The sequence below is a fragment of the Culicoides brevitarsis genome, chromosome 3 (genome assembly GCF_036172545.1).
Source record: "Culicoides brevitarsis isolate CSIRO-B50_1 chromosome 3, AGI_CSIRO_Cbre_v1, whole genome shotgun sequence".
Lineage (NCBI taxonomy): Eukaryota > Metazoa > Arthropoda > Insecta > Diptera > Ceratopogonidae > Culicoides > Culicoides brevitarsis.
The window spans coordinates 22,462,431-22,476,499 of NC_087087.1; the positions used below are offsets into that span (position 1 = coordinate 22,462,431).

The following is a 14,069-nucleotide window of genomic DNA, read 5'->3' on the forward strand; positions in this document are numbered from 1 at the left end:
GACAAACGGCTGACTGAAAATTGATTTTTCAAAACAAAATCAAAATTCGTGTATCTGCGTGTTTTTCTTATCACATTTGTGAATAATCTACGTTTAACGTTCAAAAGCGTCAAAAAAAGTGGTAAAAATTATTTTATTTATTCGTTTATTTTTAACATTACTAAAATTATAATTATTTAATTAAAAATAAATTCTATTCTAGAATATAATAAAAGTAAAACAAAATGTTTTTTTTATCCCTGACAATCAACCGCTCAATCTTAGGACGCGCAAAAAGAAATTTCTGCAAATTTTAGAGAATTCCCAAATTATAATGGGTGCCAAACTAAAAAAAAACATTAAATATAAAGTTCTTTGACAAGGTAAATACTGTAAAAAAAAGTGATTGTGAGAAAAATAATTAGCAAGAACATTTTTTGCAAAACGAAAAAATTCACCTGTACATACCTACAAACCTGTACATGCTTTATGAAACTTTTATTTTATTTGTGTTTAATTTAAAATTTAAGATAATAATCTTTTGATTTTTGAAAATAATATCATCATCATCATTTTATCAGTCCAATTTTTTAACTTTAAATAAAAATTGAGTCCAATGCAATTTTAAAAATAAATGAAAAATTAAATAAAAAATAATGTTATAAAAATATTTCTAGTAAATAATATCGAATCTTTATTAAGGCATGATTTAAATTTCAGCTTAATACCTTATTCTTTTGTTAAAATAATATTTAAATTTTATTTATTCTTCTTTTATTTAATATTCTGATTTTCTTAGTTTGCATGTGAAGGCCAAATGTGATACATCGCACATATGCATATTTTTTTGTATGCCAAATAGAAATTATGTGTGATTTATCACAATGACCCTTCATGTTGACATGTGATTTTTATATTGCATTTACTATGTTAGGCGTCGGCAGTTTTGGAAGGGGGGATGATTACAATTATAGGGGGGTTTGGGGTTTTGCCCTACGGCAAAAAATTTCCAAAAATGTTATAAATTTTATCATGTTTTTTCCGAAGTAATCAACTATGAAAGTTGTCATTTTTTACGTATTAAATAAATATATTACAAACTTAAAATTTATTAGAGGTTCAGGTTTATACCTCCCGTCTTAAATATCAGTTTTTAAGTCTTACTTAAAGTCACATTTTTGAAAAATTTGAAATTTTTTATTATTAATTTTAGTATGTGTGTGAAGAGTATAACATAAAATATGTTATTTTATATTTTCTAATATAATTAATAACATGATGCTTAGATTAAGAAATTAAAGTAACTTTTGTCAAGTCACTAAAAAGTTTTTCGAATTAAAGAAAAATATTTGATTTTTAAATTATATGATACTTATAATTATATCAGAGCTATCTTTTGTTGACTTAAAAGGAACTTTAGATTGTCTTACGTTTAGACGATTTGTCCAAATGCGATTTGAACTCATACTTTTTAATAGCTCATTCAACACTTCGTCTACCATAAGGATGTCTTCATCTTTTTTGATATCCTCCTGATCGCCCATTTCTTGGTTTGCCGGTACTACCGGAATCGGCAGTCTTATCGGTACAGATGTCATATTTATTTTCAATTTTTTGCATTGCAATTTCCATTAAAATTTTCTAAAAAAATAATTTCTTAAATTAAAATGAGCTGCGAAAAAAAACAATATTTTCTATATTATTTATATTTTATGCATATAATTTGTAAATTATTAATACTCAATGTGTTGTATTAAAATATATACTATATAATAATATTAATATTATAAAATCATTATTACATTTCTATAATATCTTATATTTACATGCGCAATTCAACAACAGTTTGGCAACGCAGACAATATGAGGAGATAAACTCATTTTCAATAAAAAGCGCGAGAAAAAGAGACGTGCGCTAATCAGATTCTATATAATGCTGTTAACATAAGCAGGTAATTGAAAAACTAAGACTTTTTATACAATAACAGAGCAAAAATATAAACAAAAACTGATTTGGAGAAATTTTGAAATATGACTTGTTAACAATTTGTATGCATTTGTGCGATTTATGCTTTTCGTTACAATTGTGATATTACGTTATTGATATAAAACTAATATTTTTTTTAAATTTTTGATAATCTCTCATTGTATCTTAAAATACTCGTCTTTAAGCATATTTTCTCATTCTTAACTCAATTTTGTCAAAAACTGCAGTTGTGCGATTTATCCTTTTCGCCCGGGATTTAAATTCATACATTTTTTGTTCATTCAAATAAATGTTACTTTTTTGGACTGACTACTAAGGTGCGTCATTGCAATGCTGGTTGGAAAATTGTAGAACTCCAACGTAACGTAATGCAAATCATCGAAATTTTATACAAAAAAAGTGCGGGAAACTCATTTTTATCCGACGCCGTAAATCTTTTAAATTGTTTCACTTCTTTATGGCGCCTTATATTTACATGCGCAATTCAACAACAGTTTGGTAACGCAGACAATATGAGGAGATAAACTCATTTTCAATAAAAAGCGCGAGAAAAAGAGACGTGAGAGAAGGAGAGAAAAGAGAAGAATACAAAATAATCCATTAAATATCATTCCAAATTTACCATTACTACATTTACATACCCTAAAAAGCACATAAATTTTAAATGCACTTACTTTAAATGACGTACTTTAAAAATTGAAAAGTATCATGTGATGTTTTGAACCATACATAGGTATGTTGTCAAATTTATGTCCTCAGCTTCTTCTAAGAGGATTTTTTCATCGTGTCTTAAAAGATGGACTCTTAAAGGACATAATTCTACTATGATAACACTTAAAATTTATTAGTCTCACAAAAAAAACAAGATTAAAAAATTGTAACGGTTTTCAATTATTCTAAAAATTTGAAATAACAAGACACGAATGAAAGTGATAATAAAAATCGCATCATACTAATTCAATCCTATTGTTCATCCACCGATCGTTCATCCATTTCGATTGTTCATCCATTCCGATCCGTTTATTCTTTTTCATACATCGCATCGCATTCCGACTATACTTTTTCATATATCGCATTATTCCGACCGTTCATGCCATCGAGTTGGTTACGATCGTCAATTCATTTGAAGTTCACGCGATTTGGGGTAAATAAACCAAAAAATCCCTGAAATTTGCCTTAATTTTCCTCGGAATTGAATACCAATTGGACGCGAATCCAGTGCTAAAAATAGTGATAATTACAAAGGCATCCAAGAACGACACGAGGTGCAACGATTTGCAGCTAAAAATCGAAAATCCCAGAATTTTCGAAGTAAGTCGAAAAAAAGAAAAAAAAAATCCAAAATATCGCAAAAATCGCGAAATCGGGTGCCAAAAACAACAAATCCAAGGTGAAATTACCTGTTAAGTGGTCAAAGAGTTGGAAGAATTTGCAACCCACTCACTGCTTTAATTGATCCAGTGTGCGAAATCAAAGCTGTGGGACAGGAAATGCGTAGATAAAATAACAAATAATAAAGAAAAAGTAAGTGTGAAGCAGGTACGAAACTCGCAACTCAAGGTAGAAGTGAATTGTTCATATTTAAAGGGGTCTCAGACCTCATTAAATGGTTTCTGGATCCAATGAATAGATTTACAGAATGCTCGAGGCCTTATTCCCATTCCTGTAAATCCGCCACTAGGTCTCTGGATCCAGTGGATGGACAGAAATAATTATAGAAAAAATTAATGTTAAAATAATCTCGACGACTTAATTCAACAACATACATAAAAAAAATAATCATTTAACTACTAAATCATGCACAGCCGTCGATTTTGTTTATATTTTTATTGTAATTTGCTCTTCTCTTTAATATTCGTATCGTGTCGTAAAATATTTGTTTCACTTCTACCTCTGTCGTAGTCGTAGTCGTTCGTCGTCGACGGCTTCGTTGTTGAAAAGTGAATCCATAAATATATATATTTTTCTTTTTTTATTATTACAAAAACAGCGATGTTCGGAAGAAGAGCTGCAAAGAAAATCAAATAATAAACAAACGCATACACAAAAGACGCAAAAGATAGGAGAGTTAATTAACACATAAGACGGGCATAAATGTTTCAGCATGACAAATAAGGAATACGATTACCTGCTGAAGGTCCTCCTTGTGGGCGACAGCGACGTGGGCAAACAGGAAATTCTCTCGATTTTGGACGATGGTTCGACAGAAAGTCATCATTTTTGTTCGGGATCGGCAGCACACAAAACCACCACAATTCTGCTCGATGGAAAACGTGTCAAGTTACAGGTGTGGGACACGAGTGGCCAAGGACGTTTTTGCACGATAATCCGGAGTTACTCACGCGGCGCACAAGGTGTCATTCTCGTCTACGACATTACAAACAAATGGAGCTTCGATGGAATCGAACGATGGCTCAAAGAGGTAGAAGATCATGCACCCGGAGTCCCGAAAGTGCTAGTGGGCAATCGGCTTCATTTGGCATTCAAGCGACAGGTTGCCGCAAAACAGGCGGAAATGTACGCATCCAAACACAAAATGGCCTGTTTTGAAATTTCGCCATTGTGTGACTTCAATATACGCGAGAGCTTTTGCGAGTTGGCACGCATGGCACTCCATCGTAACGGCATGGAACACATTTTAAAATCCAACAAAGGTGAGTTTTGAATAATTTAGTTTTTGTTTAAATTTGAATTAAAATATATCTCAATCCTTTTTTTTAGTATTACCGCTGCAAGAACTTTGTTGTCGGGCAATTTGCAGACGAACGAGTGTCTATGCGATCGGACAGCTACCATTACCACCATCCGTTAAGGAAAATCTCAAATCTTACGCTCTCACATCATCACAGTGTATAAATAATGTAAATACAAACTCAAGCGCCAAAAATCGTACATGTAAGACACCGACACGAGACAGTAGTCGAAATAGTTGTACAATAACGTGAGTAGTTAAATTATTATTGTTATTAATATTATTGGTTGCTGTCACATTTTATACTTTTAATCATTAACGTTTTGAACAAAAACCGATTTTTTTTTACTACAAACATACATTGATTAATGAATCAAGTCATAAATTATGTTGCTTTTTATTATTTTGATATAATTACATTGATAGGCGAACGAAAAAAAAAGTTGCAATATGAGTAAATTTCAATTCAAGGCTATTTAAAAATTAATTTTCTTCCCAAGTGTAAACAAATTTTGAAATATTTTCAAATTCATCGGAAGAAATAAGACAAATTTTGTCACGTCTGGTCTCATTTTACAGAGAAAAAAAAAGATTACCAATGTGTCACTCAAACTGCGCTCTGTTTACATCTTCAAACACGTCTTTCTGACAAATATCTGTCCAATTATTGTCCGACATTTCCTTTGTGTGTGCATACACACGCTAAATATTACAACATAACCCACTTAACTCGTGCTCTTTCGCTCTTTTCTTTCTACTACACTCCATTTCATTACTATTGTCAGGCATCATTCGGTTATATCATGAAGTTAAAGTACACGGCAAACGTTATGCTTTATTTATTTGTTGGTTATTATTAACGGTCCAACAGCATTTACCACAATTTCTCTGTCATTTATCTTCAGCAGGCACTTTATTATTATTATTACGATTATTATAATAATTACAAAAACAACAACAACAACAAATTGCGTATTGTTTCTCCCGTATAGTTGAATTTCATCGTTTACATTATTGCTCTTCAAAGCACCTTTTTGTTGATTTGAATCTACAAAAGATTTTGATATTATTCAACATTAAACATTAAAACTCGAAAAAAAACGCCTACACCACAGTCGGGTTTTCGTTCGACTTTGTTGCTGTTGCTGCATGCGAAAGTTGTCCATTTACTGTTGCTACTCCCGTTGAAACTTGAATACGCTGAAATAATGACCATGAAATTCTGATGCATGTGCAAAGTACATAAAAAGAGACCAATCACCTGCCGTTCTTGCATTAAAAATGACGAAAAAAAAAACAAAAGTTCATTAGAAAAAGTCATTTTTTAAGGTGAAAAGGGTTTTTTTATCTCTTTAAAATTAACTACAAAAAAAAAATTAAAAAGTTAATTTTTGAAAATACCAACTCAGATTTCTAAAAAAAGTCTTACGGGCAGAAAATTGTTTTATTTTTTATTGAAAAGAACATTTCTAACTGATTTGAGGTGTTTTTTCGTTGCGTGATTTCTTGCAGCGATCAATCTGTTCAATCAGTCAAGAAACAGAAAACGACCATTAATTGAAATTTACTCACATTTGCATAGAAAAAAATTTGTTAAACAACTCAACTCGTGTACAACATTTCCTATGATTAGACACACTTCAAGGTCCATTTAACAATTTCTATTACTACTGCTTATGTTACAAAAAAAAAATGTATACACTTTAGCTAACGAACAATAATAATACAAAATAATTGACTTACAAAAGTATAAATTATGTTACGAAAGGAATTGAAACTGAAAGTGAAATCAGAGAAGGAATTGATTTTAAATTGATTTTTTTATTGTATTATAAGACGATATTAAGTGTAACACAAAACGTTTTGTAAATAAATGATAAACAACATTTGAGATAAAAAAAAATACTTATTAAAAATATCCCACAAGCACACAAACAATAATGAACCATCCCGAAGGACTATCATTTTATCAACACAAATACTCCTGCCTATACAAAAAAAAATATATATCAAGTCCAGTCAGAATAATTAAGTTTCTTGTGTGATCTCTCTATCTATCTACCTACCTATCTATCAATGTATTCAACCTATTTATTAAACATACCCTACATAGTTAAGTCAACATAAAGTATTTAGTCATCATATCGATCCCAAAAGCTAAATGAAATCCTGCCTATGTCATCAATTTTCCACTCCACTATTAATTACTACATGCTATATTATACACGATTAACATTATATTTACCTATATATTATATATTATTATGAATAATATTAATCAAAAAGAAAAAAAAATTAAATTGTAAAAAATTGATAATAATTATTAATTGATAGAGGAACAAACAAAAGAATATTACAAGAAATTTTTGATACCGATAAATATTTAAATGATATGAGTGTAGATTATTAGTTGATATTTGTACTATACAAGTTAAGGAATTAATCTGAAATAAAATTTAAACACTGAAAGTCTTGAAAAATTATTTTTTTTTTCGAATTTCGTACTACTTATTAAAAGGCTTCAATACAATCAATAAACATTTTTTTTAAAAGTAAGTATTTTGAAATTTTTACAGTTTTCTGTCTTTTACGCCGTTAAATATAATTATTCCATTTTGTGTCTAACAACCTCAGATTTTTCAAAAATTATATTTTTTTATACATTAATATTTTTATGCATAATACTTAGGTGAAAACATCTTTATATTTTGCGGAAAAGAAATTATTATTTAGTTGTCTGCAAGGAACATTACTACCTACAAGGCGTTTCCATTTCATTTAAATAATAGGTACAAGTTTTCAAGATCATCTGCACCTTCGCACCTGTTTTTTGCTATGATTAATTGCATATGACAAAAATGCATTACACTTACAGAAAATTCAAATCAGGTGGATTACTAAATATTTACGTTTTTGCAAAGAGAAACATATCGTCCATCCATCGTCGTACTGACACAAATATAAACAAAAAACTTTTTTAAAAACATCAAAATTATGAGAGGAGAAAAAAAATGGGAGAACAATCTGAGAAAAATCTTTTCCATCACATTTTCCGTCGAGAACCCCGTTCAGTCTCTTTTCGTCTTTCAAACGGTTTTCATCGCATATTCACTGTGCGCGGTCGACCAAAAATTTAAAATATTTTATTTCACCCACGCATTTTCTAAACGGTGAATAAGAAGAAAACAAATTTTTACAATAAAAAAAAAGTGAATTCGAGAAAATTCTAAACCATTTAGAAAGTTTAAAACCAAGGTTAGTCAATATGCAAGAATAAATAAAAAGAAATAAAACTCAAAACAAGGTGAAAAGAGTCAAAAAATAAATTTTTAATTTTTTTTTTCTTTTTTTGCGAATGAAAATTATGAACTGTGAACAAAAAGTGGCAAATTTATGCATAAAATTCATCTCGTAAAGTGTTTATATGAAAAATTTTTGAAACAAGAAAATAAAAAAATAGAGGAAAAATATTTTCGAATGAGCCGACCGTTCGCGTATACCTGTACAATTTTTTTACAGTTCTAAAAATATAAATTTTTAAGTAGTCACACACCATTTTCCATGCAGTTAAATATTCTCGTTAATTGTGTCTATTGGATAATCAAATGAAATATTGTTTTTGAGATTTTCATGCATTTTTCCGCAAAAGAAAAAAAAATAAATTTTGCTTGACTGAAGTCTGTCTGCGAATATCGTTTGATTGTGTTTCGAATAATATTTTTTTTGATTTTGTGAAACGTTATCCGGATTTTTTCACTTTTGACAACGAAAACTTTCTACGATGTCGTCGTTAATTGTTGTTTACGGCGGGAATTACCTCACTAGAGTATTTTTAGAACTTTGAATCATGCAAATACCATCTTTCATGTCTCTCCTCTATTGTTATTCTTAATTATTATTAAATATAAATGAATGACGAAATTCGGGAATCAAAAAGCTATTTTTGACGAGGTGCATCACAGTTGGATGATTAATTGTCTTAAAAAAATAAATAAAAGTGTGATGATCTTGAATGCGTGGCTACTTTCTGGCATTTTTCCAGTCGTCGATGTCAATTTTAATATATTTTTTTACATAGTGTCAAACAATGACGGATCAAGGAGCCCGCGATCTCTTAGCTAGAGGCAATGTTTTCGGCGGTCGAGCTGACGATGGTTTCGTGCCGAAGCAAACTGTACCACGCGACTACAATTCGAATATCACGAAAGGCGAAGCCGGTAACGGATATTCCTACGATGACCCGTACCAAGGTCAACAACGGAATCCCGCTGATGGCAATGACGAAGAAGAAGCTCTTGCTGCCGAACGTGATTTGGCCGAAGACGCCATGTGGAAACGTATTCAACATAATACGTTCACACGTTGGACGAATGTGCATTTAAAGTGCATCGAAAAGCAAATTGAGAGCTTGGAAACAGATTTCTCAGATGGTCTCAACTTGATTGCCCTGATCGAGGTGTTGTCGCAAAAGAAGGCGCAAAAACACAACAAAAAACCCTCGTTTCGCAGTCAAAAATGCGAAAACGTCGAAATTGCTTTGAAATTTTTGGAACGTGAGGGCATCAAAATCATCAATATTGACTCGGCTGACGTTGTCGATGGCAAATTGAAACTCATTTTGGGTCTAATTTGGGCACTAATTTTGCACTATTCCATCTCGATGCCCATGTGGGATGGCGAAGATGCTCCCAAAGGTGGTCAGGGTCCAACGCCTAAGCAACGGTAATTTTTCTTCAATTAAAATTTCAATTTTTTTCACATTTTTAAACATTTTATCTCTTCAGTTTGATGCATTGGGTTCAAAACAAGATCCCCGAAGTGCCAATTACCAACTTTACCAATGACTGGAATGATGGTAAAGCTGTTGGTGCCTTGGTTGATGCCTGTGCTCCCGGCTTGTGTCCCGATTGGGCCAATTGGGATCCCAAGAATGCCTTGCAAAATGCTAAGGAAGCTATGGGTCTTGCTGATGATTGGTTGAATGTTCCACAATTGGTTAAACCAGAAGATATGGTCAATCCAGCCATTGATGAACAATCAATGATGACGTATTTGAGTCAATATCCCAACGCTAAATTGAAGCCAGGTGCTCCAATCAAGCCTGGTGGCGGACCAAATCGGTATTTAACTCATTTTTACTATCAACTCATTCTCTTTTCTTTCCACTTTCATCTTTTTTCTATCTTTCCTGTATCTGTATCCTTCATGTTTCTGTTACTTTTGTAAATAATCTTATTTTTCCCGTAAATGAAGAAAATCTGCTTTCATTGCATCTCGGTAAGTTGAGATGTATGTGGACAAAAATCTGTAGGACAAATTGAGATTTTCGCCATTTAACGTAACTTTTCTTGAGTTGCACCTAATACTACTGCTTTTTGCATGTTTTTCTTGATTTTCCATGTTTTTTCATCCAAAATAATAAAATTTTATAAACAGCGTTCGTGCCTATGGTCCAGGAATTGAGCCAAAGGGACCTTCTGTTAATGCCCCAGCTAATTTCACCGTTGAAACATTCGCCGCTGGAAAAGGTGAGAAAACATTTTTAACAAAATTTATTAATTCTAAAGAAATTAAGTCAAAATTTAATCTAAAAATATTAAAAAATAATTAGGAAAACAACAAAGTGGGTTCGTTCCGCCGAAGGGTAAGATCGGCTTGAATTTGAATGGCAAAGAATTGCGAATTAGGCCTTGATTTGAATAGATTTTCGCCTTTTTTTCTTAGAATTTTTTGCAGCTAGGGCTTTTTTTGGCAAATTTTTTAAGCTTCATTCAATAATTCTTCAATTTTCTTTAATAGGCAAAGTCGATGTTGTCGTTTTGGATCCTCACGGTGCCCAAGTGCCTTGTGATGTTCGTTTCAACAACGACAAGAACTTGACGTATTCTTGTTCGTACATCCCCAAAGTTGAGGGACTTCACAAAGTCATTGTCAAATACAACGACAAAGAAATTCCCCGTAGTCCGTTCAAGGTGCAAGTCGAAGGAACTGCAGGAGAAGCCAGCAAAGTTGTTGCTAGTGGTCCCGGTATTCAACCTGAAGGTGTTTCAGTGAATCGTCCCACGCACTTTGATATTATGACGAAAGGTGCTGGCAAGGGAACACCCGAAGTTATCATTTTGGATCCATCTGGTTCCAAAACGAGCATTATCCCGAAACTCATTCAAAAAGGACCCGATTTCTACCGTTGCGAGTACGTCACGCCTCACGTGGGTGTACATTCGGTAAATGTCTTCTTCGCTGGCAAGCCAATTCCAAACAGTCCGTTTGGCGTAAAGGTCAGTCCTGCATCTGATTCGAAGAAAGTTCGTGCAAGCGGTCGTGGACTTCAACCAACTGGTGTTCGCGTTGGCGACGATGCCGATTTCAATATTTACACGGAAGGTGCAGGCGAAGGTACGCCAGTTGTTCGCATTATCGGTCCCGGCGGCGTAAATTACAACTGCAAAATCCAAAAAGTCGATGCTACAACGTACGAATGCCACTATTTCCCCAACAAAGAAGGTCGTTATCGTGTCATGTTGACGTTCGACGGCAAGGAAATCCAAAATTCACCCTTCGACGTTGCTGTTGGTCCCAAATTCCAAACGAACGTCATCGCCTACGGTCCTGGATTGCATGGAGGAGTTGCCGAACATCCCGCTACCTTCACTGTTGAAACTAACGGTGACCCGGGCAAATTGAGTTTCAGTGTTGCTGGACCGTCACAGGCTCCATTGACGGTGCGTGATAACGAAGATGGCTCATGTGCCGTTACTTACTTGCCAAAAGTACCGGGAGAGTATTACGTTCATGTACTCATCGATGAACAAGATATCCCCAAGAGTCCGTTTTTGGCACGTATTCAGCCAAAGAACGACATTCATCCGGAAAATGTAAAGACTACAGGACCCGGAATTCAACCTACTGGAGTGCAACTTGAACAACCGACGCACTTCATTGTTAACACAAAACAAGCAGGAAATGCTCCGTTGGAGGTCAAGGTCACCGATTGTACGGGTGAACAAGTCGAAGTTAATGTGGTCGAACAAAAAGATGGCACCAAAAAGTGTGTTTATGTACCAAAACGTGCCTTGCCACACACCGTCGACGTCAACTTTGGAAATGTTGCGACACCAAATTCGCCATATCGCGTTAAAGTTGCTGCTCCTTTGAACCCAGCAAAGGTTCAAGCATTCGGTCCATGGGTTGATGGCGATGTTCGTCCCAACCAACCAACGCACTTCAATGTTGATGCACGGTAAATTCGAATTTTTATTTTCTTTTTATGTGGTTTTTATGTTTTTGACAAATTTCTTTTGTAGTGAGGCTGGCGAAGGTGATCTTAAAGTGCAAGTAGTGAACGATCAAACCAAGAAAGAGATTGTTGCCAAAGTCATTGATAACTGCAATCAAACTTATTCTGTGGAAATTGACAGTACCGAGTTAGAAACTGGCACATATACCACAACTCTCTATTATGGAGGCGTAAAGGTTCCCACAAGTCACAAAACTAACGTTACACCATCAGCTTCTGCTCCTCAGACCCCAAGTACTCCAAGTACCAATGCTCCTCCACCGTTCCAACCAAAGAAATTCGTTCAACCAGCTACAGTCAATAGGCCTGCAGCTCCCGCTACTCCTACAACTCCCTCAACTCCTGGAACACCCGGAATCACACCCGCTGAGTTGTCCAAAGTCAAGGTTCAAGGACTGGAAAAGAGTAAGTTCTAAGGCTCCTGTAAATGAAACTCGGCCTGATTAGTATTTCAAAACCAATATGTAAAAAAATTATAATAAAACTTGCCTTTTTCTCCACAGAGGTTATTCAAAAAGCTGAAAATGAGTTCTGTGTCGATATGAAGTCAGTTATTACAACAACAAAAACCACCACGACAACGACCAGCTCAAAGTACACTCGCATCGAAACAAGTCGTTTCACATGTCGCATCACCGATTCTCGTGGTCGTGTTATCGAAAGCAAGTGTGTAACCGATCAAAATGATCTTCTCAAAATTTTGTACACGCCAATGGAGACTGGAAAACACACAATTGATTGCGCCTACGACAATGTCCCATTACCAGGCGCTCCCTTCATGGTTGATGTCAAGGGTGGAAATGATGTTTCTCGTGTCCGTGCCTACGGTCCTGGCTTGCAAGGCGGTGTTCCAAATCAACCAGCCAAATTCACCGTGGAAACCAAAAAAGCCGGTGTCGGTCGTTTGTCATTTGCCATCGAAGGTCCATCCGAGGCGCGATTGAGTTGCGTTGATAATCGTGATGGCACATGCGATGTTAGTTTCTTCCCTACCGCAGCTGGCGAGTATGATTTGACCGTTAAATTCGACGATAAGGAAATTCCCGGATCTCCATTCCGTGTCAATATTGGAGGAGTGCCCTCAATGAAAGGTCCCGTAAATGTTCCACGTGTTCCTGCACCCGGAAACGCCAAAGGAGATGTCAAAGTTTTCGGACCTGGACTCGGAAACGGTGAAATTCGCGATGGATGTCCCACAGAATTTTACGTCGATTGCAGTGAAGCGGGACCCGGAAAGGTCGGCGTTCAATTGAAGTCATCCGATGGCTCACAAGTTTTGAATCTCAAAATTTACGACAAAGGAAATGGCGTTTATGCCGTGAGCTTTACGGCTCCCAGACAAGGCGCCACGTTAACAGCTCACGTCAAATATGCCGAAAAAGAGGTGAAGGGAAGTCCATTTGTCATGAAAGTCGGTGCAAAAAACGATCCTAGAGCAGTTCGCGTTACCGGAGACTTGGCAAAGAAAAAGGTTCCAGCATCGCTGCCTGTTAAATTTCAAGTAGACAGCACTCAAGCTGGACAAGGTGATATTGTTGTCACAATTTTGGTAAGAAATTCAACAAATTTTCTGATTTTTCACAATATTTTTCATAATTTTTTTCAAATTTAGGATCCCGAAAAGAAAATGATGCTTCCAAAGATTCAACCAACTGGACCAGGAGTTGTTGATGTCAGCTTCGTACCTGACGAAATGGGTCCTTACCAAGTAGGTATCAAATTCGACGGAAAGGACGTTGCTGGATCTCCTTTCCAATTGGGAGCTCAGCCAACCGGAAATGCCGACAAATGTAAGCTCCTTGACATGGATGACGAGCTGGAATTTGGAAAACAAAACAAATTGACTGTTGATGCCCGCAATGCAGGACCTGGAGCAGTAACTTGTCGCATCGTCAAGTCTGGCAAAAATACGTATGTTAATTCTGTTTTAAATTTTATATCAAAATTGATCATTTTTTTTTCTTTTTAGTCCTGTTGACGTTCGTGTCGTTGAAAGCAAGCCACGTCTTTTCGATATTTTGTATACTCTGGATGACGCTGGCGAATACGATATCGATGTCAAATTTGGCGGACGACCAGTTCCCGATGGCGCCTTCTCACTAAACTTGGAGTAA

The 14,069-nt window shown here is 34.9% G+C and overlaps 2 protein-coding genes across 7 annotated transcripts; both read left to right on the plus strand.

The window, feature by feature from the left end:
• Positions 1-3,105: 3,105 nt before the first annotated feature.
• Positions 3,106-6,985, plus strand: LOC134835769 (ras-related protein Rab-40C). Of its 5 annotated transcripts, none has more exons than XM_063850725.1 (4): positions 3,106-3,490; positions 3,957-4,620; positions 4,688-4,907; positions 6,772-6,985. In XM_063850725.1, the coding sequence occupies exons 2-4, from the start codon at positions 4,071-4,073 to the stop codon at positions 6,773-6,775; spliced, it is 774 nt and encodes a 257-aa protein (XP_063706795.1). In that variant the 5' UTR covers positions 3,106-3,490; positions 3,957-4,070; the 3' UTR covers positions 6,776-6,985. The 5 variants fall into 5 exon arrangements, with proteins under 5 accessions (XP_063706795.1, XP_063706794.1, XP_063706793.1 ...); XM_063850724.1 differs by lacking the exon at positions 6,772-6,985 and adding an exon at positions 6,366-6,765; XM_063850723.1 differs by lacking the exon at positions 6,772-6,985 and adding an exon at positions 6,427-6,765.
• Positions 6,986-7,769: 784 nt separating this feature from the next.
• LOC134833929 (filamin-A-like) lies at positions 7,770-14,069 on the plus strand. Of its 2 annotated transcripts, XM_063848435.1 has the most exons (10): positions 7,770-7,913; positions 8,737-9,380; positions 9,443-9,778; positions 9,912-9,935; positions 10,095-10,186; positions 10,458-11,898; positions 11,963-12,360; positions 12,459-13,504; positions 13,568-13,866; positions 13,925-14,069. In XM_063848435.1, exons 2-10 carry the CDS (start codon positions 8,746-8,748, stop codon positions 14,067-14,069), a joined length of 4,416 nt encoding a protein of 1,471 aa, XP_063704505.1. In that variant the 5' UTR covers positions 7,770-7,913; positions 8,737-8,745. The 2 variants fall into 2 exon arrangements, with proteins under 2 accessions (XP_063704505.1, XP_063704506.1); XM_063848436.1 differs by lacking the exon at positions 9,912-9,935.